At 38.6% G+C, this 25919-nt stretch overlaps 6 protein-coding genes and 1 pseudogene across 7 annotated transcripts; 1 reads left to right on the top strand and 6 right to left on the bottom strand.

Annotated features, from left to right (window-relative positions):
• Window positions 1-8: 8 nt before the first annotated feature.
• Window positions 9-779, bottom strand: LOC111474100 (the record flags this gene model as incomplete). Its single annotated transcript, XM_023119354.1, has 2 exons — window positions 459-779; window positions 9-391 (listed from the first exon to the last, which is right to left on the bottom strand). Coding segments are annotated over exons 1-2 (562 nt in total), but the record flags the coding sequence as incomplete, so codon positions are not given.
• A 644-nt stretch (window positions 780-1423) lies between these two features.
• Window positions 1424-2163, bottom strand: LOC111474099. Its single transcript, XM_023119353.1, has 2 exons — window positions 1642-2163; window positions 1424-1574 (listed from the first exon to the last, which is right to left on the bottom strand). The coding sequence occupies exons 1-2, from the start codon at window positions 2085-2087 to the stop codon at window positions 1520-1522; spliced, it is 501 nt and encodes a 166-aa protein (XP_022975121.1). The 5' UTR covers window positions 2088-2163; the 3' UTR covers window positions 1424-1519.
• A 2391-nt stretch (window positions 2164-4554) lies between these two features.
• Window positions 4555-10990, bottom strand: LOC111474102 (annotated as a pseudogene).
• Window positions 10991-11783: 793 nt separating this feature from the next.
• LOC111474096 (protein CDC73 homolog) lies at window positions 11784-13748 on the top strand. Its single transcript, XM_023119349.1, has 3 exons — window positions 11784-12847; window positions 12950-13032; window positions 13226-13748. The coding sequence occupies exons 1-3, from the start codon at window positions 11800-11802 to the stop codon at window positions 13316-13318; spliced, it is 1224 nt and encodes a 407-aa protein (XP_022975117.1). The 5' UTR covers window positions 11784-11799; the 3' UTR covers window positions 13319-13748.
• Window positions 13749-14610: 862 nt separating this feature from the next.
• Window positions 14611-15765, bottom strand: LOC111474098 (non-specific lipid-transfer protein-like protein At2g13820). Its single transcript, XM_023119352.1, has 3 exons — window positions 15254-15765; window positions 15048-15107; window positions 14611-14959 (listed from the first exon to the last, which is right to left on the bottom strand). The coding sequence occupies exons 1-3, from the start codon at window positions 15570-15572 to the stop codon at window positions 14829-14831; spliced, it is 510 nt and encodes a 169-aa protein (XP_022975120.1). The 5' UTR covers window positions 15573-15765; the 3' UTR covers window positions 14611-14828.
• Window positions 15766-16751: 986 nt separating this feature from the next.
• On the bottom strand, window positions 16752-18913 carry LOC111474097 (proteasome subunit beta type-2-A-like). Its single transcript, XM_023119350.1, has 3 exons — window positions 18643-18913; window positions 18433-18556; window positions 16752-17358 (listed from the first exon to the last, which is right to left on the bottom strand). The coding sequence occupies exons 1-3, from the start codon at window positions 18798-18800 to the stop codon at window positions 17023-17025; spliced, it is 618 nt and encodes a 205-aa protein (XP_022975118.1). The 5' UTR covers window positions 18801-18913; the 3' UTR covers window positions 16752-17022.
• Window positions 18914-21079: 2166 nt separating this feature from the next.
• LOC111474104 (type IV inositol polyphosphate 5-phosphatase 7-like) lies at window positions 21080-25660 on the bottom strand. 2 transcript variants are annotated; one of them, XM_023119359.1, is made up of 15 exons: window positions 25482-25660; window positions 25263-25415; window positions 25067-25151; window positions 24907-24978; window positions 24667-24751; window positions 24419-24523; window positions 23588-24317; window positions 23476-23520; window positions 23125-23321; window positions 22937-23045; window positions 22706-22854; window positions 22360-22589; window positions 21900-22292; window positions 21588-21750; window positions 21080-21389 (listed from the first exon to the last, which is right to left on the bottom strand). In XM_023119359.1, the coding sequence occupies exons 2-12, from the start codon at window positions 25290-25292 to the stop codon at window positions 22367-22369; spliced, it is 1830 nt and encodes a 609-aa protein (XP_022975127.1). In that variant the 5' UTR covers window positions 25293-25415; window positions 25482-25660; the 3' UTR covers window positions 21080-21389; window positions 21588-21750; window positions 21900-22292; window positions 22360-22366. The 2 variants fall into 2 exon arrangements, with proteins under 2 accessions (XP_022975127.1, XP_022975128.1); XM_023119360.1 differs by lacking the exon at window positions 25482-25660 and having other exon boundaries at window positions 23476-23559; window positions 23627-24317; window positions 25263-25458.
• Between the last annotated feature and the right edge of the window lie 259 nt (window positions 25661-25919).

Consider the following 25919-nt stretch of genomic DNA (forward strand, 5'->3'; position numbering starts at 1 on the left):
ATCCTTGCAACTGCAATTAGAAATCTTCAAATTCACGATCCCCTGCAACTCCCACAATTTCCCATTCAAATCATGCACGAACACTGACAGGTTCGGCCTAATAACCCTAGCGATCGCACACGAAAATCCAATAGTCACCACAAAGATCAAACTCAGAACAAAAACCAACGTCAGAAATCGATGCAACGAACTTGAATCTCTTTCCTCTTCCTCAGCCTCGAATCCCAAACTCAATTTCACCGGAGATATAAAATTAGGGTACTTCATGGTCCGAGACGTGCCCGATGGCGGTGTCGTCAAAATCAAAGGATTAAATGAAATCGGAGTGGCTTCAACATTAGGTCTCGAAGCAGAGAGCTTCATGAGTGAGGTTTTTTGAACACTGTAAGACATTAGCTTCAACATTAGGTCTCGAAGCAGAGAGCTTCATGAGTGAGGTTTTTTGAACACTGTAAGACATTAGGTCCAAAGTGGCGTTGATACTGTCCAAGCAAATCTTGCAGTTGCAATTCGCATCTTTCCGGCAACCGGGATAGTAACATCTGTCGCGGGCTTCCGATCGCTCGCCTTCTTCCATGGCGGTGGCGGTGGCGGTTGAATTTGAAGAAGCCGAGGTTGAAAAAAGGACCGTTTTCATGGCGTTCTTTAGGTCTCGTCTCTCAACGAGAGTGGATGGAAAGATTTAACCAGAGAAATTGAATTGCCAACGGTCATATATTTGATGCCACGTGGGATCCGTTTCTTTCCCTGCAATCTACACAAATACGGAAACTCTTTCTGATACGTTCAATTATTTTCCATATTATTTTCATTCATGTCAATATTTAGAAATATTAATTATTTTATGCAGTTTCATATTTTCATAATATAGAACGTTTCCATATATAATAGCAAATTCGTTGTAATATTTGCAAATTTTGTGATTAAATTAGATAATATCTATCATCAATGTCTCGTATGACGTTGCATCAAATTGTGTCAATGCCTCTTAGGACATAGATAATATCTATCATCAATGTCTCGTATGACGTTGCATCAAATTGTGTCAATGCCTCTTAGGACAGTCATGTCAATGCCTCTTGGGACGATGTATCATATCGTGGTGCGAGTAAGGTGGATAGTGTCATACTGACCCTTCAACACAGAGTTGGATTATTTATATTCCATCAGAATTCTTTTAAAAATTTACCCAAATTTAGTAAGCTATGGTTTTGGGGTATGAAGATTTACTTGGGCTTGGGCTTTTCCACCTTGCCTTGGGCCGAGATGAGTAGTTGGGCTTTTTACCCAAATTTCATTTCTCAATTAGGCCCAATCCAACTAATAATTTCATCAAAATTTAAATCCTTATATTAGCTTTAATAATTTCTCAAAATTTAATAAGTAATTTTGTACCCAAAGAAAGCTTTAAAAATGGCCGAAAAAACATATATTATTCCAATAATAATAATAACAACCAAGAAAGAAAGAGAGATGAAAACCCTAATTGGACAACAGTTAATTAACAGATCTCCAAAAATCAGTACAACGACAGCGACGACATGTCGAACCCCACCTGCGACGAGCTCTTGGATCTCCCATACTTGTTAGCAGAAGAATTAGCCTGAGAAGAAGAAGAGGAACTGCGACGAGCTCTTGGATCTCCCATACTTGTTAGCAGAAGAATTAGCCTGAGAAGAAGAAGAGGAAGAAGCCGACACGTCGCTGGACCTCCTCCTAAGCATGAGCCTAATTCCATCAGCGACACGAATCGCAGGGTTAGCTTTAAATTTACGACAAAACGACATGTGGGCATCGACAGCTTCTTCCAATCCCACCAATGGCTTCTTGCTTCGCTTAGCTTCGTCTCTAACAGCCTCCGAGCAAAGCCCACACAGCCATTTCCCTTCAAATTTCGCCTTAACTTCGCTGATATAGAATTGGGTGCAGTCCTCTTTCAAGCCACAGCACTCGCACGTGACAACCACCTCGATCTCCATTGATGAAAAAGCTCGAAGCTTTGGAGTTAATTGGATGAACAGAGGATGACCCAGAAATGGAATGGGGAATTTAGAAATGGGTTTAGTTTTTCTTTGGTTTTGGAGCATCAATGGCGGATGAGGAGAAAAAAGTGAGAAATTTTGGGGAAAAATAGGAAGAAAAAAAAAAACGACAAGGGGTTGGTCGGAGGGGAGGTTGTTTTAGGTATTAAATACCAAAATTTTCTCTTGTTCTTATTTGATGAATCTTTATAATAAATAATCCAAATAAAAACCGTTGACTCTAGTCGTCTCTTATTGCTTGGATTCTCTCTCTCTCTCTAGAAAAATCTACTTTTTTTTTTTTTTTTAATACAATAATAATTGAGTCGGGAGGTTATTTTAGTTTAGTCTCTATTGTCGTTTGTACGATGTTTTTTAATTTAGTGACGATAAATGTTAAAATTAGCTGAGGATAAACTTAATTAATCTACTTTTAAAAAATTTGTTCTTAATTTTCTCCCTTTTCTCTCAAGCAAAGGAAATGAATAATTATTATTAGCTAAAATTTTGGATGTTAGGCTAACCACAATTGGTCTATTCATTGACATATTAGCTTGATACATATCTTAAATGTCTACGAGAACCAAAACTACACAAATGTGTGGACCATGAAAGTCGCTTGCCTTTTTCATAGATAGCCTTGAAAAGGGTTTGTAGCCTACTAGATATGTTTACTTTGATATCAGGGGGTCAAACTAAATAACTTATTATAAGTAAACGGTAACTATCCAAACTCACTGCTAATAGATATTGTCTGCTAATGAAAAGTTTCTATACTCTTATAAAGAATGCTTCGTTCCTCTCTATAACTGATGTGGGATCTCCCAATCCACACCCTTAGAGGCCTAGTATTCTCGTTGGCACCCAAGTTCGGTGTCTGCCTCTGATATCTAACAGTCCAAGTCCACCACTAACATATATTTTCACTTTAGCCCGTTACCTATCGTCCTTAGTCTCACCATTTTAAAACACTTCTACTAGAGAGAGGTTTCTACACCCTTATAAGGAATGTTTCATTCCTCTCTCCAACCGATGTGAGATCTCACAATCCACTCTTCTTGGGGGCCAGCGTCCTTACTAGCACACCGCCCAATATTTGGCTCTAATACCATTTGTGATAGCTCAAGCCCACCGCTAACAAACGTGGTCCGTTTTAACCTGTTATATATCGTCATCAACCTCACTATTTCAAAACGCATCTACTCAGAAGAGGTTTCAGCACATTTATAAGGAATGTTCCGTTCCATACTCCAACCGACGAGGGATCTCACATGAACCATCATAATGTGATTGTTATTTACGTAACCCGTTTACGACACTATCTATTACCTAACGTACTCAAAACTTTGATTAGGGTATATAAAAGCTTCTACATGGGTTACCCCTTTTTTTTAATCTCTCCCATTGGCATTATCTAGTGGGACAATGATTTGTCACATGGCCTCCGCTTTATATTCAATATTTATAAGTGTGGAATTAGGTGGAATGAGTGAGTTTTGAGAGATACCTTCTTCACATGGGCAAACCACATGCTCTTACCTTCCAACAAACCCCTCCACATCAGTCTCTCTGCCCAATGACTCCAAAATCCAATCATCAATACTGAATTAATACTTCTTTTTCTTCCATAATGAGAAGTATTTTTAAAGAAATCCATAATTTTCTTTTCTTGGGTCATTCAATCCCATGGAATCTCCAACCTTTATACATTTTCTTTTGGAGGCAATTTCTGAATATTCTATTGTTTTCTGGCTTCATCTTTTTGGTGGGGAATGGCAAAAATGTAATTGTCTTATGCTCAATAATTTGAAGTTCCACCAGACCTTTCACCCATTAAAGCTTTTGTATTTTTCTATTATATTCCAGCCCAAATGGCAATTCCCCATGAATTATATACTTATCCTCTAAATTGAATTGGATGTCACACAAACCAAAAAATAATAATAAAAAAATACGTTCAAGCAACTCTGCTATTTCTTTAATTTAATTCTCTTCAAACCTCCAAGATGATTTTTTTAAACATAATAACATGAAATTGATCATATTCCAACTAATTAAGAGATGAGAAGTTTAAATCAACGGGCAGAAGTTAATATTGTATAAGTAGGAGAGGGTAATGTTTATAATGAGATAAGCCATAACGTGGCTCGTGCGGCGGGTGGTGTGTCCTGACTCAATTATTTGTCCCATATTAGAGATAAGCCATAACGTGGCTCGTGCGGCGGGTGGTGTGTCCTGACTCAATTATTTGTCCCATATTATCAATCAAACTGCCATCCCAACACTGGGGGCACCGATTGGATAAGCGAAGGGAGTCAGGGCCCACCCACGTGGACAACACAGTCAGCTCGCCACATGATTGGCTCCATAATAGATTTAGGGGGAGGGGCCCATTTAGGAGTGTTACTGTTTCATCGTTCATGACCTCTTCTGGTTCAACACATCACTCTTTCACCTCCTAATCATCTCATTTACAGTCCCTCGCTCCTCTCCAAGAATTTGTGGAAGCTTAAAAGAGTGATAACAGTATCATCTCATTTACAGTCCCTCGCTCCTCTCCAAGAATTTGTGGAAGCTTAAAAGAGTGATAACAGTGTTTGTTTTTGGGAAGTAACTACCTAAGTTTCAGTTAGACTTCAACTCCACGTCTGTAGTCTCTAATAAGCTCGAGTCCGGAGATTCCTGGGGAAGGAGGCGGAGCAGAGGCAAAGGTAACAGTGAGCTGAGGTTGCACAGGATTATCAAGGTCGAGAGGTTGTCGAACGAGTCTCTGGTGACACCTAACATTTGTGTCAAACCAGCACCGATCAGGCCGCCGAGCAGACTCCCTCCGTTTGATATGGACATGAGGGTTGCAAAAAGGGTGGCTTCCATTCCTTCTGGACATAGTTTTGCTGCTAACACAAGAACAGGCATGAAAGATGCCTGCAAGAAAAGAAAGCCGTTTCACTAAAAATTCTGGTGAAATTGGAGTAGGACAAGCACATGCAGCCTGCAAGAAAAGAAAGCCGTTTCACTAAAAATTCTGGTGAAATTGGAGTAGGACAAGCACATGCATACTCCGATTGGATGCAAAATTGTACTTTAGTATATATTACCTGACCAAGTACCGTTATAACCAACGAATCCCCAATCGCAAACCACTCATCACTAATACCCCACTCTCGATTTATTCCCGTAACGAGGAGCACCTAAAAAATGACCAGAAAAGCAAGATAAGTAGATATTAATGTATGGAACACAGACAAGAACTGGTGAAATGTTTCTATCATATCACAGACCTGACTCATTCCAAGTGCACAACCAAAAATGGTAGAACTGGTGAAATGTTTCTATCATATCACAGACCTGACTCATTCCAAGTGCACAACCAAAAATGGTTGTTACAAGAAAAATTTTCCTAAGAGGAACTTTCTTGAGAAAGCCATTATAAAGCCCAACGCCAATCAGTGATGCTATCGATGTAACAAACTTGACACGCCCGAGAAATTCGGGAGTGAATCCAAGTTCCAATCAGTGATGCTATCGATGTAACAAACTTGACACGCCCGAGAAATTCGGGAGTGAATCCAAGTTTATTTGTACTGAGAAAAGAATAAAACCACGATTATTCAGATACAAGTTAGATGCTGAGCACACGAAATCTTTGTACTGAGAAAAGAATAAAACCACGATTATTCAGATACAAGTTAGATGCTGAGCACACGAAATCTTGAAAGCGACTAAAAATGTGGAAAAAGGGGCAATATTTAGAAAGTAGTGGCCATACGTGAAGAAAAACATGGCAGAATCCGATTGTGGTGTTGCCTGCCACAAAAAAATAAATAATGTTGGAAGAAACACATTTCTTTGCCTAACAGCACCCCACAATTCAACAACGTGCTTTCTTGAGCTCCGGAGAAAAGCGTAGTTAGCTGAAGGACGATTTAACCCTCTCACAGGTTGCTCTTTTACAAGAACTGCCACCAAAGATGTTATCAACGGCAGCAAAGCTGTGACTCCAAAAACAAACCTGAGACACCCAAATCACTTTTTAGAGTTCACAATCAGCGCAATTGTTCATGTAACATCCATGCATGAAGAACTATAGTACCTTACACCATATGCCTCCACCAGTGAGCCACTAAAGTAGGAACTCACTATTCCACCAAAAGCCGAAGACCCCCAACATAAGGATTGAAGAGATCCTGACATACTTTGTGATTCACCACGAGCCCTCTCAACTACCATGGAATCTACGACCTATACCAAAATTTCTGATGTTTCAGAAAAAGAAACACTAGATTGCAAACCGTGTAATTACGGCTAACTATACCAAAATTTCTGATGTTTCAGAAAAAGAAACACTAGATTGCAAACCGTGTAATTACGGCTAACATACATTTATGAATCTTTGTCAAGTAGATTGGACGAAGAGAGATGCACATGCACAAAATTCTGTCTTAAATTTAAGCATTCTTATATTCACAAGAATAAATGTATACTTCAACTGCAATGTAGTTTTTTGTCTTAAATTTAAGCATTCTTATATTCACAAGAATAAATGTATACTTCAACTGCAATGTAGTTTTTGTTCGTTTCTTATCTAAAAAAAATAGGAAAAAAGAAAGAAAAAACTACACTTCAGCTTTCCTCATAAGGGTCAAACTTGAACATTTAGTGGGGGAAATGCTAGCGTGAAATATCACACAATCGAGTCAAAATTCATCCTCCGAGCCTGTCTCACTGGTGAAGAAAAGGGAAAGGTGTTGGAGGTTTTGTGATGACTAAATAAATTTCCCATCTCTCACATTGATGAGTTGCCAGACTCAGACTGGAGCCATGATTTCCTCAAAACTTGACCAAAATCAAGATACAACCAATAAAAGTGAGACTAGGATGTGCTAGACAGCTTTCAAGATGCAAGAGAGCCTTTATATGTTCTGAGTGATGCGCTTTGAGTTCATCAATGCACCTTTGACCTTCTGAACTCGAATGATTGATGTTTTATAAGTTTGTACATTTTGGGATATGTGAACCCAGGTAAAAGAGTTCATCGTGAACCATCCAAGATCCAAGCAATTAAAGAATGATTTCTTTGGGTAGAATCAAATAGCAAAGAAGCCTTTCAACAGATAAAGATAGCCATGACCATAGTCTTAGTATTAATTCTACTTGACTTCAATAGCTTACTGCAGCCAAGTCCTATCTTTGCAAGCATGCCAACAAGTGGTATCCAGGAGAAAGAGCTGATAGCAATTGTTTCAGCTATGAAATGTGGATGTGCAAAAGTCTAGACCCCATCTCTTAGGCAGTAAATCCCTCATCAAAGTGATGATAAAGCTCTAAAGTAACAACCTAGAACAATGGTCAAAAGGTAGTGGACAAATTTGCCAAAGTGATGATAAAGCTCTAAAGTAACAACCTAGAACAATGGTCAAAAGGTAGTGGACAAATTTGCAAAGGTCCAATTTTTAGACCCAATATCGTCCAAGATTGGAAATAAGATTGCAAATGCTTTTTCTCAAGTTCTGTCCTAGGGGACTCTTACATTAATTCAGACGTTATGCACTTCAACGCAACTAAGACTCTCAAGTTCTGTCCTAGGGGACTCTTACATTAATTCAGACGTTATGCACTTCAACGCAACTAAGACAAACAAGTGGATCTAACTCTTTCCTTTCACAAATCAAGCAGGGAGTATCAAAGGGGCAGAGTGGGTATCTACGTTTTTCAGTAGAATCTAACAAATAAGCTTAGGTACAAACAAAGGACGATTGGTTGTTTGTAAAGAGTTTACATCTTATTGCTCTTGTCCTTCGGGAATCTATGCAGCTTGCTTAAGGGTCACATATAGGAACTCGAAACATAGAAGGAATGACTACTGATATTTACTGGGGAGGGCACGAAAGTAGTAGTAAGGGTGTTTGAGACACAGCATGACGTCTGCCAGAACAACAAATATTTGGTAAGGTCCTCAACTAGGCTATTGCAAACTCTGCCCATTTCTCATTTGCCTTGGGATGGCGTGTACTTCATTGAAGGACTACCTCATTGAGGGAACTCTGCCCATTTCTCATTTGCCTTGGGATGGCGTGTACTTCATTGAAGGACTACCTCATTGAGGGGAAGGACTCCATCATAACAATGGTCAATCACTTCACAAAATACAGAAATTTGAGGACTTTAAGATCCTTACACTCCTTCAATGGCTAACCTATTCACAAAGGAAGTTGTGACGCTCACATGATCCTGAGAGGAACTATGTCCACCAATGATTATGTGTGTTAACAATCATTTTTTGGCGAGAGTTCTTTACAATCGAGGGAGACTGATCTAAAGCAAAGCAAATCATAACACCATGGGGATACCAGAGGTCATTGAGATATTTAGGGACAAAACTAATATTTGAGATGCTTTAGGATATCACAGGTAAAGAAAATGACACCACACCTTGTATCAAGTTTCCACCATGATCCCTCTAGAGCAGCTATTCACTGGTCAACCCACTCCTCCCTTGGTGCATTGTATATCTATTACTTCCACAGTATCTTCAACTGACAAGCATCCACGGTACAGAGACACTGTGGTGGATGGCTTAGTTCAAACTCATGCAAGCTAAGCAACTAATGAAAGTTAACGTTGACAAGTATCATAGAGACGGGGAACCTTATGAAGGTTTCAGTGAAACTGCAACCATATCAGCAAGAAGGTCAAATGCGAAGCTGGGCCTCAAAGTATTATGGCTGCTACTGCAATGTGCAAAAAGGAGTATTGAAGGTTGCCTACCATTTTATTAGAGTATTAATAGAAAAATATTTGGAATCTTATTAGTATATCAGTGGTAGCCTAAATTTAATTACTTGGTAATTTGTTACGGTGGGGTGGTTACACACCAAGGGAGTTGGGAAGTTCGATGATAAGCATAGTTTTGGGATCTGGTCCACTGTGGGACTTGGTCCATGCACCATATTTCACACTCAAAACTAAGGATCAAAGTTCCAAATACTTAAATGAAAAGTTTATGTAAACAATGAATTATTAAGATGCCAGCCTAAATTCTGGTCTCCATAAAAAGCACATCTAGCATCACTAAAAAAGTACTTTGATAGAAAGAGAGAAATAAACGCAAAGCAAAAGACACTTACAACATCTGAGAATGCTACAGAAAGAGATCCAAGAAGTATACAGAAAGCTGCACCATATTTGCTATCAACAAAGGTGGCCATCAGAGCCCATGAGAGTGCACCAAGCAGTCCTGATAAAATCAAGTATGATCTCCTCCGATAACCAAAAAGAGGAACAGAATCGCTGCATTTGCCCAAAAGCTCATTAGAAAATTAATTTTCTTCCATTTGGTGTTTGGGTGAGACTGAGGAAGCCAGGTTGGAGACTCAGGTAAAGAGAGAAACAAAGAAGAAAAACACTTATACCTGATAAACCCATATAAAGGTTTGACAAGCCACGGAAAAGCAGAAAAGCCAGATACTACAGCTGTCTAGTCAATAAATAATATTTATCAGATACCTAATTACCACAATCTTTTTGCGTTGATCAAAACAAAATTCTGAAACTAAAGTAACCTTTAAACACATGTTGAAAACATTTTAAAGAATATAGCGATAATATACTTCATTGAAAATTTCATCACAAAGGAAAATGACTCTATGACACCGAATAAAGAAGAGTTATACATAAGAATATCGAGCAGAAAACAAACGTCAAAAGTTCATAATATACAACTGTCAGCACGCACCATTAAGGTAGGTCAACACTGAACATCATAAATTTGTAAGTAAGACCTAAATATTCATGATCACAGGACTTATAGTATGTACCTCTGCCGGATCTAGGTGTAGGTCATCCTTTAAGTAAAAACTAACAGCAAGCCTTGCTAAGGCTAAAACCCCTTGAACAAAATAGACCATGGCGACAGCCACATTATCTGGGGATAGGTCCACCCCAAAAAATTTAATGGTGCTTGGATAATATTTCTTCTTATGAGCCGTATTTTGACCACTGTATGAGGGCATCCCTTCCCTGTCATTACCTGGATCATACAAGCAATAGAACAATAAGGGGAAACAAGTGATTAGGTACATTCATAGTGTGCTGGCTTTGATATAATATGATGAGTAGCAACCAAATGCAACGCTAAAGCGTCCAAAGCTTGAGAATCACATCAATGTCGTATTTACAAGCTATTAGAGCTCTTTTGCATCTAATTCCTCTAGAAATTAACAAATGGATGATTTTAAAAATTCCCAATTCATGATAAGAAAAGGCAAAAAATAAGATTAAAGCTTCAATCCAAAACTATTTCCTTCGTCGAAAATCCATATACACGATCTATTAATCAACCTTCAGTGTGCACGCGAGGGATCATCCTAAACTCCGGAGATTCTGACTTTTTCCCCCCCTTTTTTACTCTGCAGTATTTGACCCCAATTCTAATGAAAAAATGAGTTACGAAACACAACTTATTTCGAAATCAGAAGCAAAACTGCTCCTCCAATGAAACCTCTTTCTTCATCAATAGCAATCGCTCAATCAATGAACCTTTATTACATTTGAAAAACTCTCATCCTGGATTCCGAAGTATCTTTTGTGATTCACCATGAAACCGATTCTTAGCAACGAAACAAAATTTAAAAAAGACAAACAGTTCGTATTCAAATCTCAAAGCTCCAATTTCCAAAGACTCCAATAAATGGCGTACTCCTACAAACAAAACAAAACAAAATGATAATCTTACTACTCCAAGAATTAGGCAAAGACTCGTCATCCACGTCCATTTGCGACAAGGGAACAGCGACGGACATGTCCTCTTTCAGCGACCGCGAACGTCAACTCCAGTTGAATGTTCCAGCGCCAAGAAGGGCCAGCATACGACGTATCTTGAAGGAAGGAGGGAATGAGAGGAAGGGCAGAATTGGATTTTCGAAGCGTGAGATTGAGAAATTGAGATTTGAGTGTAAAATGAAGACCATGGAGGGATATTTAATTAAGGTTCCTAATTTGGATTATAATATTAATTGTGATTTAATTAGAATAAAATGACTAAACTGACCCTCTTCTTGGTTGCGCCTAGAAAAAGAATTGAATTTTGACGATTTCGGTTGCTTTTGCGTGGTTGTCGAGGTGGAATTTTTTCCCATTTTTAAAATGCTTTTAGACAAAGAAATGCCTCAAATTTTCAAAATTCATTTCCATTGAGGCTAATTTTATTCAAATATGTCCAAAAATAAATTTAGTGTTAATATATTTATATATATATAGAAAATAAAAATTGATTTGTAAATAAATTTAATGTTTTTATTAGCCAGAATCAACCACCTCGACCTAATTATATTGACTCCTTAAGTCAGCAAAAAATAAATAAATAAATAAATACATATTTATAATTATATTTAGTTAAATGATAAGTTTTTTAATTTTGTTTTTGTGTCTGTGTACTAAAGAAACACAATAAAAAATTAGAAATATTTATTTATAAAATTGAAAGAAAAAAAATTAATGTAATAAATTTATAATTTAAGATTTATTTTTGTTCGCAATAATATATTTAGTCCAATTAGTTTTAGAAAAACACACGTTTTATAATTTAAAAAATAAAAAATAAAAGTGCGGCCCAAGCCCATATTCCTTTTTTAAGTTTTACTGGGCCAAGTTCAAAGGCCCAATTTAATCATCTAATAAAAATTGAAATTACAAAAATATCCTCGGACGCCAATATGAAACCAACTGGGAAGATCTTTCTTCCTCAATTCACTGAGAAAAAAAAGGTACGGCACTGGTAATGGATCCTCTCTCAGCTCTCAGGGACTTCACCATTCGAGGCGAGCTCGACAAAATCGTCCGAGTCAACGGCGAGTTCCGTTTCGGCTCCGACTATTCCTTCCCTTGCTCCGCCGAAACCGCTTACCGGTCCAAACAGGGCAATCTATACACTATAGAAACCCTCGTCTATTACATCAAGAATCACCATATCAAGCACACAGAGTACCTTCAGAATGCTCGCACTCAGGGAATTTCTTCCGTCACTTTCCCCGACCGGAAGCCTTTGCTTGATTATCTTACTGGCAAGGTCTCCTCCTCCGACGCCATCGAGTTTCTTGTCCCGCAAAATCCCAAGTTCCCCGATTTGCCCTCTGTCGATGAGTATCGCCCTGAAGATCCGGTGATTGTTGGCGCTGCTATAGATGCGGTGGATGAGGACGACGGTTTTAAGGATTCTACTAATGTTGATTATATGGCGATGATTAGGGCTATTGAGAGACCGTTGAAGGATAGGGAATCGTTGTTGGAATGTAAGAATAGGAATTTCTATAACGTGCTTGTGACCTCCACGAAGCGCGAGGAGGAGAGGCAGCGTATTGAATCGCAACAGAGGAAGGATGGTTTAGTTGCTAAGAGTAGGTTAATGGGTTCTGATGACAGGGGCTTGGGGGGATATGGTGATGATTTGGGTTATGATGCGAATCCGAAGCCGAAAATGCACTTGAAAGGAGGGAAGATTGGAGAAGGTGTGCCTATAATTCTGGTTCCGAGTGCTTTTCAGACTCTTATCACAATTTATAATGTAAAGGAGTTTTTAGAAGATGGTGTTTTTATACCCACGGATGTCAAGGTTAAGCAGATGAAAGGGGCGAGGCCTGATTGTGTGACCGTGCAGAAGAAGTTCAGTAGGGACAGAGATAGGGTGGTGACTGCCTACGAGGTTAGAGATAAGCCCTCGGCTCTGAAATCAGAGGATTGGGACCGTGTTGTAGCTGTTTTCGTATTGGGAAAGGAATGGCAGTTCAAAGATTGGCCTTTTAAGGATCATGTTGAGATTTTCAATAAAAGTAAGGGAACAATTGATCCCAAATTAGTTGATTTGTTCCTTAATACTCTCTTTAAGTAGAGAAATTTGCCATTCATTTATAAGCGTGTTGACTGTTTTGCAGTTATTGGATTTTTTATGCGTTTTGAAGACGACAGTTTGGAATCAGCTAAGAATGTGAAGCAGTGGAATGTTAAAATTATTTCGGTAATCTTCTACTTCCCTGATCCTCCCCCTCTAACCTGTTGCATTGTTTTAAATCTTGATTCAATCTTTGAAATTTTGAAATCCCCCTCCGTCTCTGTGCTTATTTTTGTTTGCATTGCCTCTTGTAGTTAATTCTTTCCTATTGTTCTTCAGCAACGTCCTGTAGTAATTTAAATAATGTTTCCTTTTGCAGATTAGCAAGAACAAGCGACACCAAGACAGAGCTGCAGCATTGGAGGTGTGGGATAGGCTAGAAGAATTTGTAAGGTCACGGTCTCATTCTTGATGTGAATTTCATGGCGCACCATTTTCCCCTTTTTGTGCCTTTACTTGTTGGGGAATGCTCATGTTTGGTGTCCTGATAACCGTACCGAGTCTTGTTCCAGATGTAAAATAACACTTCTAGGAAATCTTAATGAGAATTAGTTTATGACCAATTAGATTATTTGAAAGGATAAGTTAGGAACTTAGAGAAATCTGAGTTTATATAGCTTACATGTTGCTAGTGAGATTGTATTTGTAAAAGTTAATGTATCTCTTGAGAGTTGAGTTTTACAGCTCCAAGCTTATATATGTTTGCTGCATTGCGCCTATGCAAGAAAATTCTGGGAGGTTAAGAAAGCACGATGGTACTTCCTTTTAAAGACGAAGAGAAGCTTCGTGTTTGTTAGCCATTTGTTTTGGACTCTTTGTCAAGAAATAAATTCGTCTCTCTTTCAGTAATAAGTCTCCACCCTTTGATATCTTTTCGGATAATTCTCTTTGTACTGCCTTGTATTAGTGTAATGCTCATCCCCGATTGCTGGTTATAGTCATTCTACCGTAGTCGATAATTGGTGGTGTCTTTTTCTCTTGTATTCACCTATGGTGGCTGGGATTTCCCCCTTCTTTTGTACATTTTAGTCATCAATGTAGTTTGTGCAATTAGGAAATTCATAGTTTAGGCTTGACTTCACGACTTTAAGCTATACAGACTCATGTTTTCAAGGCACACTTCTTGCCATAGGTAGTCATTGGTCGCTTGAGGGCTATTATAGGATAGTAGCTTCATCAAGGTTTTTGCCATCTTTGCTTCATTTTCTTTTTATGACCATTTATCATGGTGACACAAGATGATGACTGCGTGAAGATGTGCATTTTAGGCTGACTTTTTCCATCTTCACTTCTTCGATCCTTCTGCTATAACCATCAAGTTCAGCCTAGCAATTGGTTTCTTCTTCCTTCTTCGATTCCAACCTTAAATTTTAGCCCAACAAGTTCTTTCTTCTTAATTCTTTTGATTTTAGGCTGACAGTTTCTTCCAAATTGCCAATATAAAGGGGGAGAAATTGTAGCCCAACTGCCATGGGATTAACGTAAGGGTCACAGAAACATACTAAATCGGCTCCTTCCATTAACAGTTCGTTTGAAGTAGCAAATAGTCGAGTTACATTAGCAGGCTTCTTATACCTGTGGTTATTGAAAAATAAAGATAATTTATCTGGAACTTCATTCAAATTTATTTGTAGATGATTCTTTCTTCTTCTACTTCTTTTTAATGTTTTATATACCTTCTGTTTCTAACCACTGATGAAAGTATTTTAGTACTCACAAACACAGAATCATGTATTTTATTCAAAAGAATCTCTGATGCAATACAAAGTTCTTGGAAACAAATGCCATGAGAAGAATATAAAGATAGAACCACCCTCAACCAAAGGGATGCCTAAAACAATGGACACTCCAAAAGAATCTGAACGCAATAAATGGACCAACCATAAAGTAGTCTTGTAGAAGATAGGCAACTGATAAGAAGATCAGTACAACTTGAAAGCTGAAGCATATGTAGAAGCCAACAAGATGGAGAATAGTAGAGGTTTTGACAAATGGATGGAGCTTCCGTCTGATGAGTTGTTGTCTGGTGATGGAACAGTCTTAGATCCAGTTCCTGCATATACAATTAGGTAAGTTAATTATGTAGTTGTCATACGAAAGAAACGACACAGCATGCCGTTAAGCGTTTGTTATGTACATACCTGAAGGAACATTGTTTGAAGATTCCGGTGATCCTGCTGGAGAGCCGGTGGGAGAAGCAACTGGCAATTTTCAGGTATTAACAGTTAGCACTTTAGTTAGAGTTTGATATTTGTTCATAACCCTAATGTCTATACATAAATAATCCTCCTGCTCATAGTTTATGTGCAGTGGTGCCCAGAAATTTTACACATGAATGAATGCTTACCATTGCAGCTGCTGATGGAAGGAGTCTGAACATTGCAAGCCTGGGGCAGAGCCAGAGCCTGGGTTTGGTTGATGTTGACCCCAAGCGAGGAACCACCACCATTCAGGACCTGGCACAAGCACTGTGGTTGTGAGCGGACAACGGTTGCAAGCTGTGTGCAGCATCCTTGTGATGGGGTAGAAGAGTTCCCTGTAATGTAATTCAGGCACGGTGACAAGCTGATCAGCACATTCGTACAGTCCGACTGTGCCGCTGCTCCTGCCCAGTGCACGGCAACGATAACAGCAAGCAGAGCCATCACCATCTTTCCCTGTGCCATTCTGCTATGGAGTACTATTACAACTGCTTCTGAGAATGGTAAAGACAGTTAACAACTTGTTGAGAACTCAGAAGGTAGAAAGTTTGATTTGTGAAGTTTCAGAGCAGAATTGTTCTGTTTTTGTAGGGAATGGAAGGAAGAAATGGACAAAAGGAAAGAAGTTTGATTTGGTGAACCACTTTTCCTACTTTCTTAACAGTTTTCTGTGGTGGAGCTTTTGAGGTAAAGTTGTTCAAACTTGGGGCTTTGACACCTAATGAATGTTATATGGGGGTCGGTTAACAAGCCACTAATTTCTTCATCAGGAAAGAACCCAAGAAAACTTAGCCGTCAAGGCTGTAGACTTGGATGGCTCAACTTTATTAATGACGTGAAGGAAGCGTATTCTGGGTTTTACCTTTCAACTGTTCTTGGCTAGGACTTTTATAACTTTCTGTGTCTGGTCAATCGTAATCCTAACCCTTTGAGAAATTGGTATTATTTTCATAAAATATGAAGGGAGCTGGAAAGTAAAAAGATTAGTTCCTCTTTAGAGTCCACGTCCTTTTTATTGATTAAAACAGGAGTATGCATTTCAGAAAGAGTGAAAATCTCTCTTTAGTGGACGCATTTTAAAACCGTGAGGCTGATAGTAATACATAACGGGTTAAAGCAGACATCTATTAATTGAAGTTTTTTTTTTTTTGTGAGAATCCTTAATTCTCGGATTGGATTAGTTTTTGTGGGAATCCTCTTAATTCTCTTGAGCTCTCTAATTGCTTCCTTGATACAAAAATGAAATGAATGATGCTTGTCTCATTAAAAATTAGAGGGGTCTCTTGCCAAAATGGAATATATATCACATCATTCATATAAAAGTTAAAAAAAAAGATTCGAAGAGTAGTATTTAATGATATATAGATAGGCAGAAAATGCATCCGGGTATCAGATAAGAATGGAGATCATCAGAGACTAGAAAAGATAAAAGTGGAAGCTAGGGTGGTAATTTGACCTTTCTAAAGACTAGAAAAGATAAAACAGAGTAATCTAATCGGACTTCATTATGAACTCAAGGTCACAGTTGTACAGCTCAAATAACAGACCTAAGGAACAGGTCATCTGTTTGGAAGTTCTTTATGAATTCAAGCAAAGGGAAAAGCAAATTCTTTGGACGCTGAAGCTGGTTTGTTAAGATCTTGCTTTCTCAAATCTCCCACTTTTCAAACTCAATTATGATAAAACCATAAGTAGCACCTTTGAACTTCAGCACAACAGATGATAAATCAATCTATAGAAGTTCACATTTTGTTTGTTTGCTCATGTATTCAGGAACAAGAAATGTTAACTGCAACATTACGCTATAAAAATGTCTGAAACTAGGGAAGAGAAGGGTAGAATACACTCTGCTAGCAGCTCATACAAAGTTAAGGCAGCAAGAAAAGCAAGCCTCTGCAGATATAACATTTAAATCTTAAGCTGAGGGAAAGCTAGCTCCATCCTTTATAGATTCGCGCCAAGCAACCTCCCTAGCTCCGTTCTTGTCTACAATCTTGATAACGAAGTTCGGTGGGGCTACAACAAGCCTGGACCTAATCTCCAGTATGCATTTGTCAATCAAATCAATGGCTTCTTGTTCTGTCATGCCACTATGGTAATGTCTATCCATCATGGCGAGTGAAAAGTAAGACCCATAACCAAAAGCTCCCTTCTCAACCTTGTGAAGGGTGGCAATATAGTCTATGTAATAGAGGGATGGGCCAGTTTCCTTGTCATATCCCGCCAGAAGAATGTTCACGGAATATGGATTCTGAAAATCAGAAGTTCACAGTTGAAATCAGGTTTGTCTTACCAAATTACAACCCACCCAACAAGTTAATTTCCCATGACAACAAATAAGCCAGGAGAGCGAGACTCCTTATATACCTTTTACAGCTCACTCGCAGTTATCGACAAATGCAGAAAGAACTAGAATTGGATCATTTATTATTCTGCTCACAGCAACAAAAACCAAATTACTATGTAAAACTCCTTCACAATGTGCTCATCTACACTAGAGTAAATCACAGCTGCATAACTCTACCCTAGCTTAGCCTTAAAGATAGGTGATCTTTGCCCAAGTCGCCATGAACTTCGTTATTTGGCATGCACACACTTCAGTAAGAAAGACTAAAAAAAGAGACCATGCTTGTGCTTGCTGGGGCCGCACCATGAAGAATGAGTTCGATAAAACTAAGAAGGTATGATAGTAAACAAGAATTGATTTTTATGACAGTCACTAACATTTGGAAAAACACATGGAAAATCATTAGTAAAATTAAATAAAATCACAAAGAAACCGAGAATCCACAAGAAATTCCTAGAGTAAGAGGTGACCTATAAGACATAAGTCACTATTAATTCAAAGATTTAATGAAAGCCTTGCCTAATGATAAGGAATGAACTAATAAGATGACAATTCCAAGAGCAAGACTGAAACAGGATATAATACACACGAACATTGTCATGATTATCAGCTTGATACAAGAAAAAAAGAACAAGTAACAAAGTGTTAATAGAATGCAATATCTCTAGAGGTTTATCTGCCTAATTTCTTGTCACTGCGAGACATTCTTAAAAAATGACAGAAATCGAGGGTTTTCCTAAAAATTTCTTCACTGTGAGTCATTCTTAAAGATGACAGAAATTTCCTCGCTCTGTCTAGACATTTGAATAATTTTAAGCTCCAAAAAGTTAGATTGAAGACAGAACCATTCAAAAAATTTCATCATGACCAAATGATTGAAACCGCTTATCCGATGTAAACTCAAAGCCCAGGATCGAAAATTCAAGGTTAGCTGAAATTTTAATCGGATAAAAGTAATAGTAATAAGAAATGATATACCTTCCGCAAGGCGGTTGCGAGTTCACCACGAGTGTAGTTAGCAGCAGCAGCAGTGGTCAAGGGGATCCCATTGCGAAACTGATACAAAGACACATTCTTCTGTATATACTCGGTGAACTGAACCCTATTCAATCACACGAGGAAGATCACAATTGACAAAAGGCAAACGATTAGAGAAGAAACAATAATTGAATAATAAAAATCTCAAACCTGTCGCCAGGTTCGCCACTAGCTGCGACGAGCTTGTGGGAATCGAGAACCATGATCTTGTCCTCATTGGATTTATGGACCAAAATACTGTGCACCGCCGATGTATCCGCCGCCACTATGACGAATCCGTTGCCCACAAGTCCGAATACGCTCTCCATCCCTTCTTATTTCTTCTTCTTCTTGAAATCGATCTGGTTTTCCAAAGCCTCAGTGAAATTTGGGAGTTCCCCCTTTTCCAATTATGCTCAGCAATGACTTGAAGCCCAAGTTCTCTACAAGACCCATTTTCATTTTAATGATTAAACATAAAATATTGAAATTTTAGAAATATATTAAATATTTTTTTCTAAAAAAAAATCTATTTAAAAAATTTTGTGGAGCAATTATTAATTTATCTCAAAATCATTAATAATTTTATTTTCACTATTTTCCCTACTTATTTAAATATATAATAAATTATAACTATGTGACTATCTCTTAATAATCATTAATGTAAATCTACATATATTTTATTATAAATGTGCAGAAACTTCTGTCTAGTAGACACGTTTTAAAATCGTAATAGATTTTGACAGTTAGCAAAATATCTGCTAATAATGGGTTTGGACTATTACGAATGGTATCAGAGCCAGTCACAAGACGTGACAGATATTGGTCAGAGTAGGGTTAAACCCTCTTCATAGAAGACATGTTTTAAAACCGTGAAGCTGACAACGATGATTAGTTTGGAGCAATTCTATGTTGGTGACCTCTTGAAAAAATTTCTAGAAAACATGTGGGTGAGAAGAGAACATCCTAAAAGACTCGTGTTAGTTTATGAGAACAATCTTCGATTTTAGAAGCAGTTCAAGATGAGTGAATAATATAACTATGCCATAGGATAGATATAGAGGAATGTAGTGCCGAATCTAAAATCTAAATTCTTATCCAATTATTGGTCACAATTGAACAAAAAAGAAGTCTTTAGCTCGAGATCGTAAACAATCGAGCATCGTATACAGCCGAACCCACCTAATCATCCAATTCCAACCATCATGTTTCAAACCAAACAAGAAAATTCAATGGAGTTTGAGTGTTTCAGGCCTTCATGATAAGATATGTTACAAGTTGACCTCCCAGTCTGACTTTACTTAATTGATGTGGGTTTTAACCTTTATGTATGTGTAAATGTGAAGCATGTTCTTGACAAAATCATATGGTCTGCAAGAAATGGCAGCAGCTGGTTCTTTAGCAGTGTGCTTGCTTGCTTGTTTTGTGGATCCCATAGACAAAGACAGACAAATCTGCTTTTAATATTGGCTGGTGGGTGTCATTTTGAGGGATTGATTACCTATGATTAGGTATGTTTGAGTGCTTTTAATATTGGCTGGTGGGTGTCATTTTGAGGGATTGATTACCTATGATTAGGTATGTTTGAGGGTGTTTCTTTTGCTTTCGGTCAACTAGTGGGAAACAATTTTGTAATCATATAAGGTTCTAAAACACGTTCATTAGAGGAAGATTTTTTTTACACCCTTATAAGAAATGTTTCGTTCCCCTCTCCCATCGATATGAGACCTAAAATCTACCCCCTTTTGAGGCTCAGCATCCTCGCTGATACACCGTCCAATGTCTGGCTCTGTACCATTTATAATAGTCCAAGTCTACCGTCAGTAGATATCATCCTCTTTGGGTTTTCCCCTCAAGATTTTAAAACGATTCCATTAAGAAGGTTTCCACACACTTATAAGGAATGCTTCATTCCCCTATCCAACTGATAAGGGACCTCAAAATCCACTCCACTTCAAAGTCCAGCATCCTCACTGACACACCGTCCAGTATATAGCTCTAATATCATTTGTAAATACTCAAGCCCAGTGTTCATATATGTTATCTTCTTTGAGTTTTCTCTTTCAAGCTCCTCTTTAAGGTTTTAAAACGCGTCCATTAGAAAGAGGTTTCCACACACTTGTAAGGAATGTTTCATTCCCTTATCCAACTAACGAGGGACCTCAAAATCCACTCCTCTTCAAAGCACACCGTCTAATATCATGATGTTATCTTCTTTGAATTTTCCCTTTCACACTTCTCCTTAAAAGTTTTAAAACTGTCTATTGAAGAGAGGTTTACACAACTTTACAAGAAACCGGTCGTCCCACTCCTACCAAGAGCTCAAAAATTTAGAAGATATAAAAGAACAAAACCAAAAACAAAGGCTTTTTTCTGAATCTTGGTTTCCATTACTGTCAAAACCTGTAACATTGTCCCCTGCTTTAACAAAGGCTTTTTTCTGAATCTTGGTTTCCATTACTGTCAAAACCTGTAACATTGTCCCCTGCTTTGTCTTTCTAGTTTTGTTCACTTGTGTAATCATCATAAAGAAGATGGCATGCCTGAGAAGACAATGAACAAAAAACCAACTTTTTACAGTAAAAGTGATGAAAAATGCACAGCAGTCAGCAGGAGAAAAGGGGGGAAAATTCAGATTTCACACTGTAATAAATCATATCTTTTTCTTCAACTTTTTGGGGGTTTTCACCTCTTTCACATCCTATGGTAAATAAGTATCATTCATACATCCACTGATTCTTTTCCTCTTTTTGGATTTGAGGAAAAAAATTAAAAAAAAAAAAAAAGGTGCTACCCATGTGTATTCCCACACAGAGAGAAAGAATCAAGAAATGAAGAGAGAAAAAAATTCAAAAGAAGCCAAAAATATTACTCGATCCTCCACATGTCGTCGCTTTACAGGTCGAGTTCTTCCAATCCTGCAAGAACAAGAGCTTTTCATGATTAGAACACGACGAAGCTACAATAATTGATATTAAGTACAGAAGTAATCAGCAATCGACTCAGCCGATATTCAACAGGAATGCTTAATGGGAGTAACAATCATTACCCGAAAGCTAAGCAATCGACTCAGCCGATATTCAACAGGAATGCTTAATGGGAGTAACAATCATTACCCGAAAGCTAAGCATCGTTATCGATTAGGCGACCGAATTATGCAGGTGTGTACTAAAAAGTGAGTAAACTCAGCTATAACAAGATATGATGAGCAAAGGCACAATGTGTTGTGAAGAAAGGTCAGTGGTATTAGGTAACCTACAGGGACTTCAAAATGAGGACCTGAAACAAAAAGCAAAAGCAATATGAGACAAAACAAGGTGAGACCCCACAGCTGAACCAAGAAAAGAGAAGGAAAGCATACTTTTTTGGGCTGTGAGCTACGAAGTGTCCCCATCAGCCTTCAAGGGATGAGCTCCACCACCGTCTACTTTTTTGGGCTGTGAGCTACGAAGTGTCCCCATCAGCCTTCAAGGGATGAGCTCCACCACCGTCTGGGGCCAGATTTGCAGTCAAATCAGGTATAGCTTTCTTGAGGGTTGAATTATAGGAGAGTTGAACAAAGCTTTGTAAAGGAGATTCAAACAAATCCTAATCCTACTCTTACATCATCTCTCTCTTTGGGGAGGAATCTTATTGCAAAATTTTCTACGAGTGTGATATACAAAGTTTACATCATCTCTCTCTTTGGGGAGGAATCTTATTGCAAAATTTTCTACGAGTGTGATATACAAAGTTTCGGGTCGGCCGAAAAACGATACCTCACAATGGCTTTAGCTACAAAAGGGATAGCTCACTATGGCTGGATTGTGTAGCCATTGGATCTCGCTTTCAGAAAAAGTTTAACTCGGTGTATCCATGTGCGTATGGAAGAAGCTCTTCCCATTGGATCTCGCTTTCAGAAAAAGTTTAACTCGGTGTATCCATGTGCGTATGGAAGAAGCTCTTCAACTTCGACTCTCGAACTGGAATAACTCATGCTTTTCTTCAATCTCCCTCGACTTGACTCAACCTCGGCCCAAAACACTCCGTAAACCGGTCTATGATCTGAAAACCTTGACTCTCCACGGACGTAGGATAGCTGATGGAGGCCTTCTCCATGCCATAATATCCGATCGCACCTTCATAAACAGAAGACGTAAATCAGCGTGCTGAATTAGTAGATGAAAACTTTCCTACCATGGCTAATGTAATAATAAGTTGAGATTGAATAAACTGGCTGGCACGATTGACTTACCAAGCGGGTTTACGACGCTTTTCTTTCGGGTAAGCGCCCTCTCCTGCATATCGATCTGAATTAGTTGAATACTTATATGTAGGAGGAAAGTAAATCTTTCCTTCATTCCATCCAGCAAATACATGCCCAAGTCTTTGTTCTATTCGTAGCTGCATAGGAACATGGTTGGTTAATTATAACGATGCATTCAAAGTTCCAATGTTTTTCGAAGACGAGGTTATGCAGTCATACCTGATCTTTCTCAAGCAATGCCCTCCAGTTTTGCATCTCTACGAGCGCCTTGGCCGAACGGTAAGAAAGAGCAATTCGATAGTTTAAATCCCCGAGCCAAATAACACGACTGCAAGATAGCTTAAGATGGTCAGAACAATGAACATAACTAAATTTTGTGTGCAGATGTTGATGAGAAAATATCTTACTCATGCTCGAGGATTGTTTCAGGGGATTTCTCGTCGCTGCCTGCACCGTGAACTCGTGGAAACCTTGTCTTTTTAAGTATCTCCATCACGTCAGAGTTTCTTCTAAGCTCGTCGCCTTCTTTCTCTCCAGATGTTAAGTGAGTACAAATGAAGCAAAAGCTTGTTTGATGCAAAGACATGCTAATAGAAATCGATCCCTGCAGTAGATCAGAGCGTTCGTTTCGATTAACAGAAAAGTTGAAACATGCTAATAGAAATCGATCCCTGCAGTAGATCAGAGCGTTCGTTTCGATTAACAGAAAAGTTGAAAGATATTAGAAAACGAAGCTGACGTTGTCGTATGATTGATACCTTATTTCCAAGGTAACCCATCAATCCTCTACCAACACAAGAAACCTTCATGTTTCGAACATGATCCCTCAAGTCACTTTTCACCCATATTGTGAGAAATATGACAAGAAACCTTCATGTTTCGAACATGATCCCTCAAGTCACTTTTCACCCATATTGTGAGAAATATGCCAACCATTTGTTTGCTTGCAACTAAGCAATATCTTGAATGTCCTGGCATTCTATATCCACCATCCTGGGATGACGATCCACCATGCGACATAGGCGAAAACAAAACCGTGCTCGGTGACTCCCACGAAACATTATCATCATCGGACGAACCCCATCTCGAACAGTCACTAGGCCTCGAGTCACTCGGCCTGCAAAAGTCGCTCGGCCTAGAGTAATCGCTCGGCCTGCAAAAGTCACTGGACCTGGAATAGTCACTTGGTCTTGAGTAGTCACTTGGTCTGCAGTAATCACTTGGCCTGTGGCTCCCTCTAAAGTTAGGACCAAAATCACTCGACCGATGACCGAAGATAACACGGTCACATACACTAAATCTTCGGTCGAGTCGTGGCTGCAGTATTGAAGGATCATTATCCATTCTCCAGCTGTGAGTTGTTTGAAACGATCGTCGATGGAAGAACGATGAATTCTTCTGCCTAGCAGACCCCTCAAAATCTGCATTTATCTCCACAACGGGTTTCGGAATTGGAGAAGGCGTATAACACGCATTCCCCACGCTCGTTCCGGGAAGATTGTTTAGAGTCTTTCGAATGAGAGCCTGCCATTTTTTAGCAGGACCATTGTCTTCTGCACCGAGTATATTACCAGCATTCAATGGCACTATCTCCTGAAATCTGAAATCCACAACGAAACAAACTTACCAACTATCTTCCCTTCTCCAAAACTGATGGAAGAACAAACTACAATGAGTGAAAAAGCGTATCAAAATTCATACCCAAGAACATAAATATCAGCAGGGGGTGAGGATTGAAGCCAATCATCCAGATTTAGATTGTTAGGAGGAGATCTTCCAGCCACGTTCCATGTAGCAACAAAAATGCTGAAGAAAAACCACTCAGTTTTGGATCAAAACCAACCAAAATGCAAGAACAGAAGAAGAACAACCAATTCTTTACCTATAGTTCTGCACATCAATGATTCGAGGATGGTCAAGGAACAGAAGAAGAACAACCAATTCTTTACCTATAGTTCTGCACATCAATGATTCGAGGATGGTCAAGATTCATCTTCCCTCGGCGTCCCGGCTCGCCATTTTTGCTGAATTTCTCTGAGAATTGATGAAAAAAGTTATGATAAACAGTTTTTCTAAGAATCAAACTCACAAAAACGAGGTGGATTAGACTGTGTTAAAAAGTTATGATAAACAGTTTTTCTAAGAATCAAACTCACAAAAACGAGGTGGATTAGACTGTGTTTATGAACCTGTTTTGCTTTTCTTGATGGTGCAAGGCTCCCTCTCTGAGAAGCTTCTGCTTCTGTAATCGATATCACTTCCTGTAGAACAAAGAACGTCATCAATGGAGAAAGAACTTCAACCCAGAAGCAGAAAACGAAAGATTTCAATCAAAATTCAAAGACCAACCTCTATAAGCAACATCCGCTTGAAAATCCTCGCTTTTGCACCTGATATTGAACCATTTCCTGACCATTTTCTTGGACCATGAGAGCTTCAAGAACCAAAAGGAGAGCCAAAAAACAATCAGATTCCCAATTTTTTCCTTCACAAAACATAAGAATCAGTATATCCAAGTGGGGTTTTAAAGAAATTGAAGAACAACCTTGCTTTTCTTGGAATTCTCATCGCTCATTGTTCCACCACTACTTCATACAGCTCCCACTACTACTCAGAATTCAAGGGTTTCGCTTCAAATCATCAAAAACCCATCAGAATCCAAGACAAATAGACAAAGAACTCTCCATCCAAAAAAACCCTTAAAGGGTTTCTTCACAAACACCCAACAAGATCAAACCCAAAATCCCTCTCCATCCAAAAAAACCCTTAAAGGGTTTCTTCACAAACACCCAACAAGATCAAACCCAAAATCCCCCTTCCTTCCACTAAACAAGAGAGGCCCAAAAGAGAGGGGAAAAGCTTAGAACAAGAAGAAGAAGAAATGGGGAGAGATTGTGAAGTAGAAGAAGGCAATGCAGAGAAAGTTTGAGATAGAGAGATAGAGAGAGAAAGTTTTAGAGAGATATAAAGCTCATTGAGCTTCTCTTTCTCTATTCTGTAGAGAGATAGAGAGAGAAAGTTTTAGAGAGATATAAAGCTCATTGAGCTTCTCTTTCTCTATTCTGTACACCAAAGGGCCTCGTTCTCTGTAAAAACAGCAAAGTATCGAATTTGAACAGTATAAAGTGCAGAGAAGAAAGAAAGAAAGAACGAACGAAAGAAAGAAAGAGTGAGTGAGTCAGTGTTAAGGGTCTGCAGAGAA

This window comes from Cucurbita maxima, unplaced genomic scaffold (assembly GCF_002738345.1).
Source record: "Cucurbita maxima cultivar Rimu unplaced genomic scaffold, Cmax_1.0 Cma_Scf00244, whole genome shotgun sequence".
Lineage (NCBI taxonomy): Eukaryota > Viridiplantae > Streptophyta > Magnoliopsida > Cucurbitales > Cucurbitaceae > Cucurbita > Cucurbita maxima.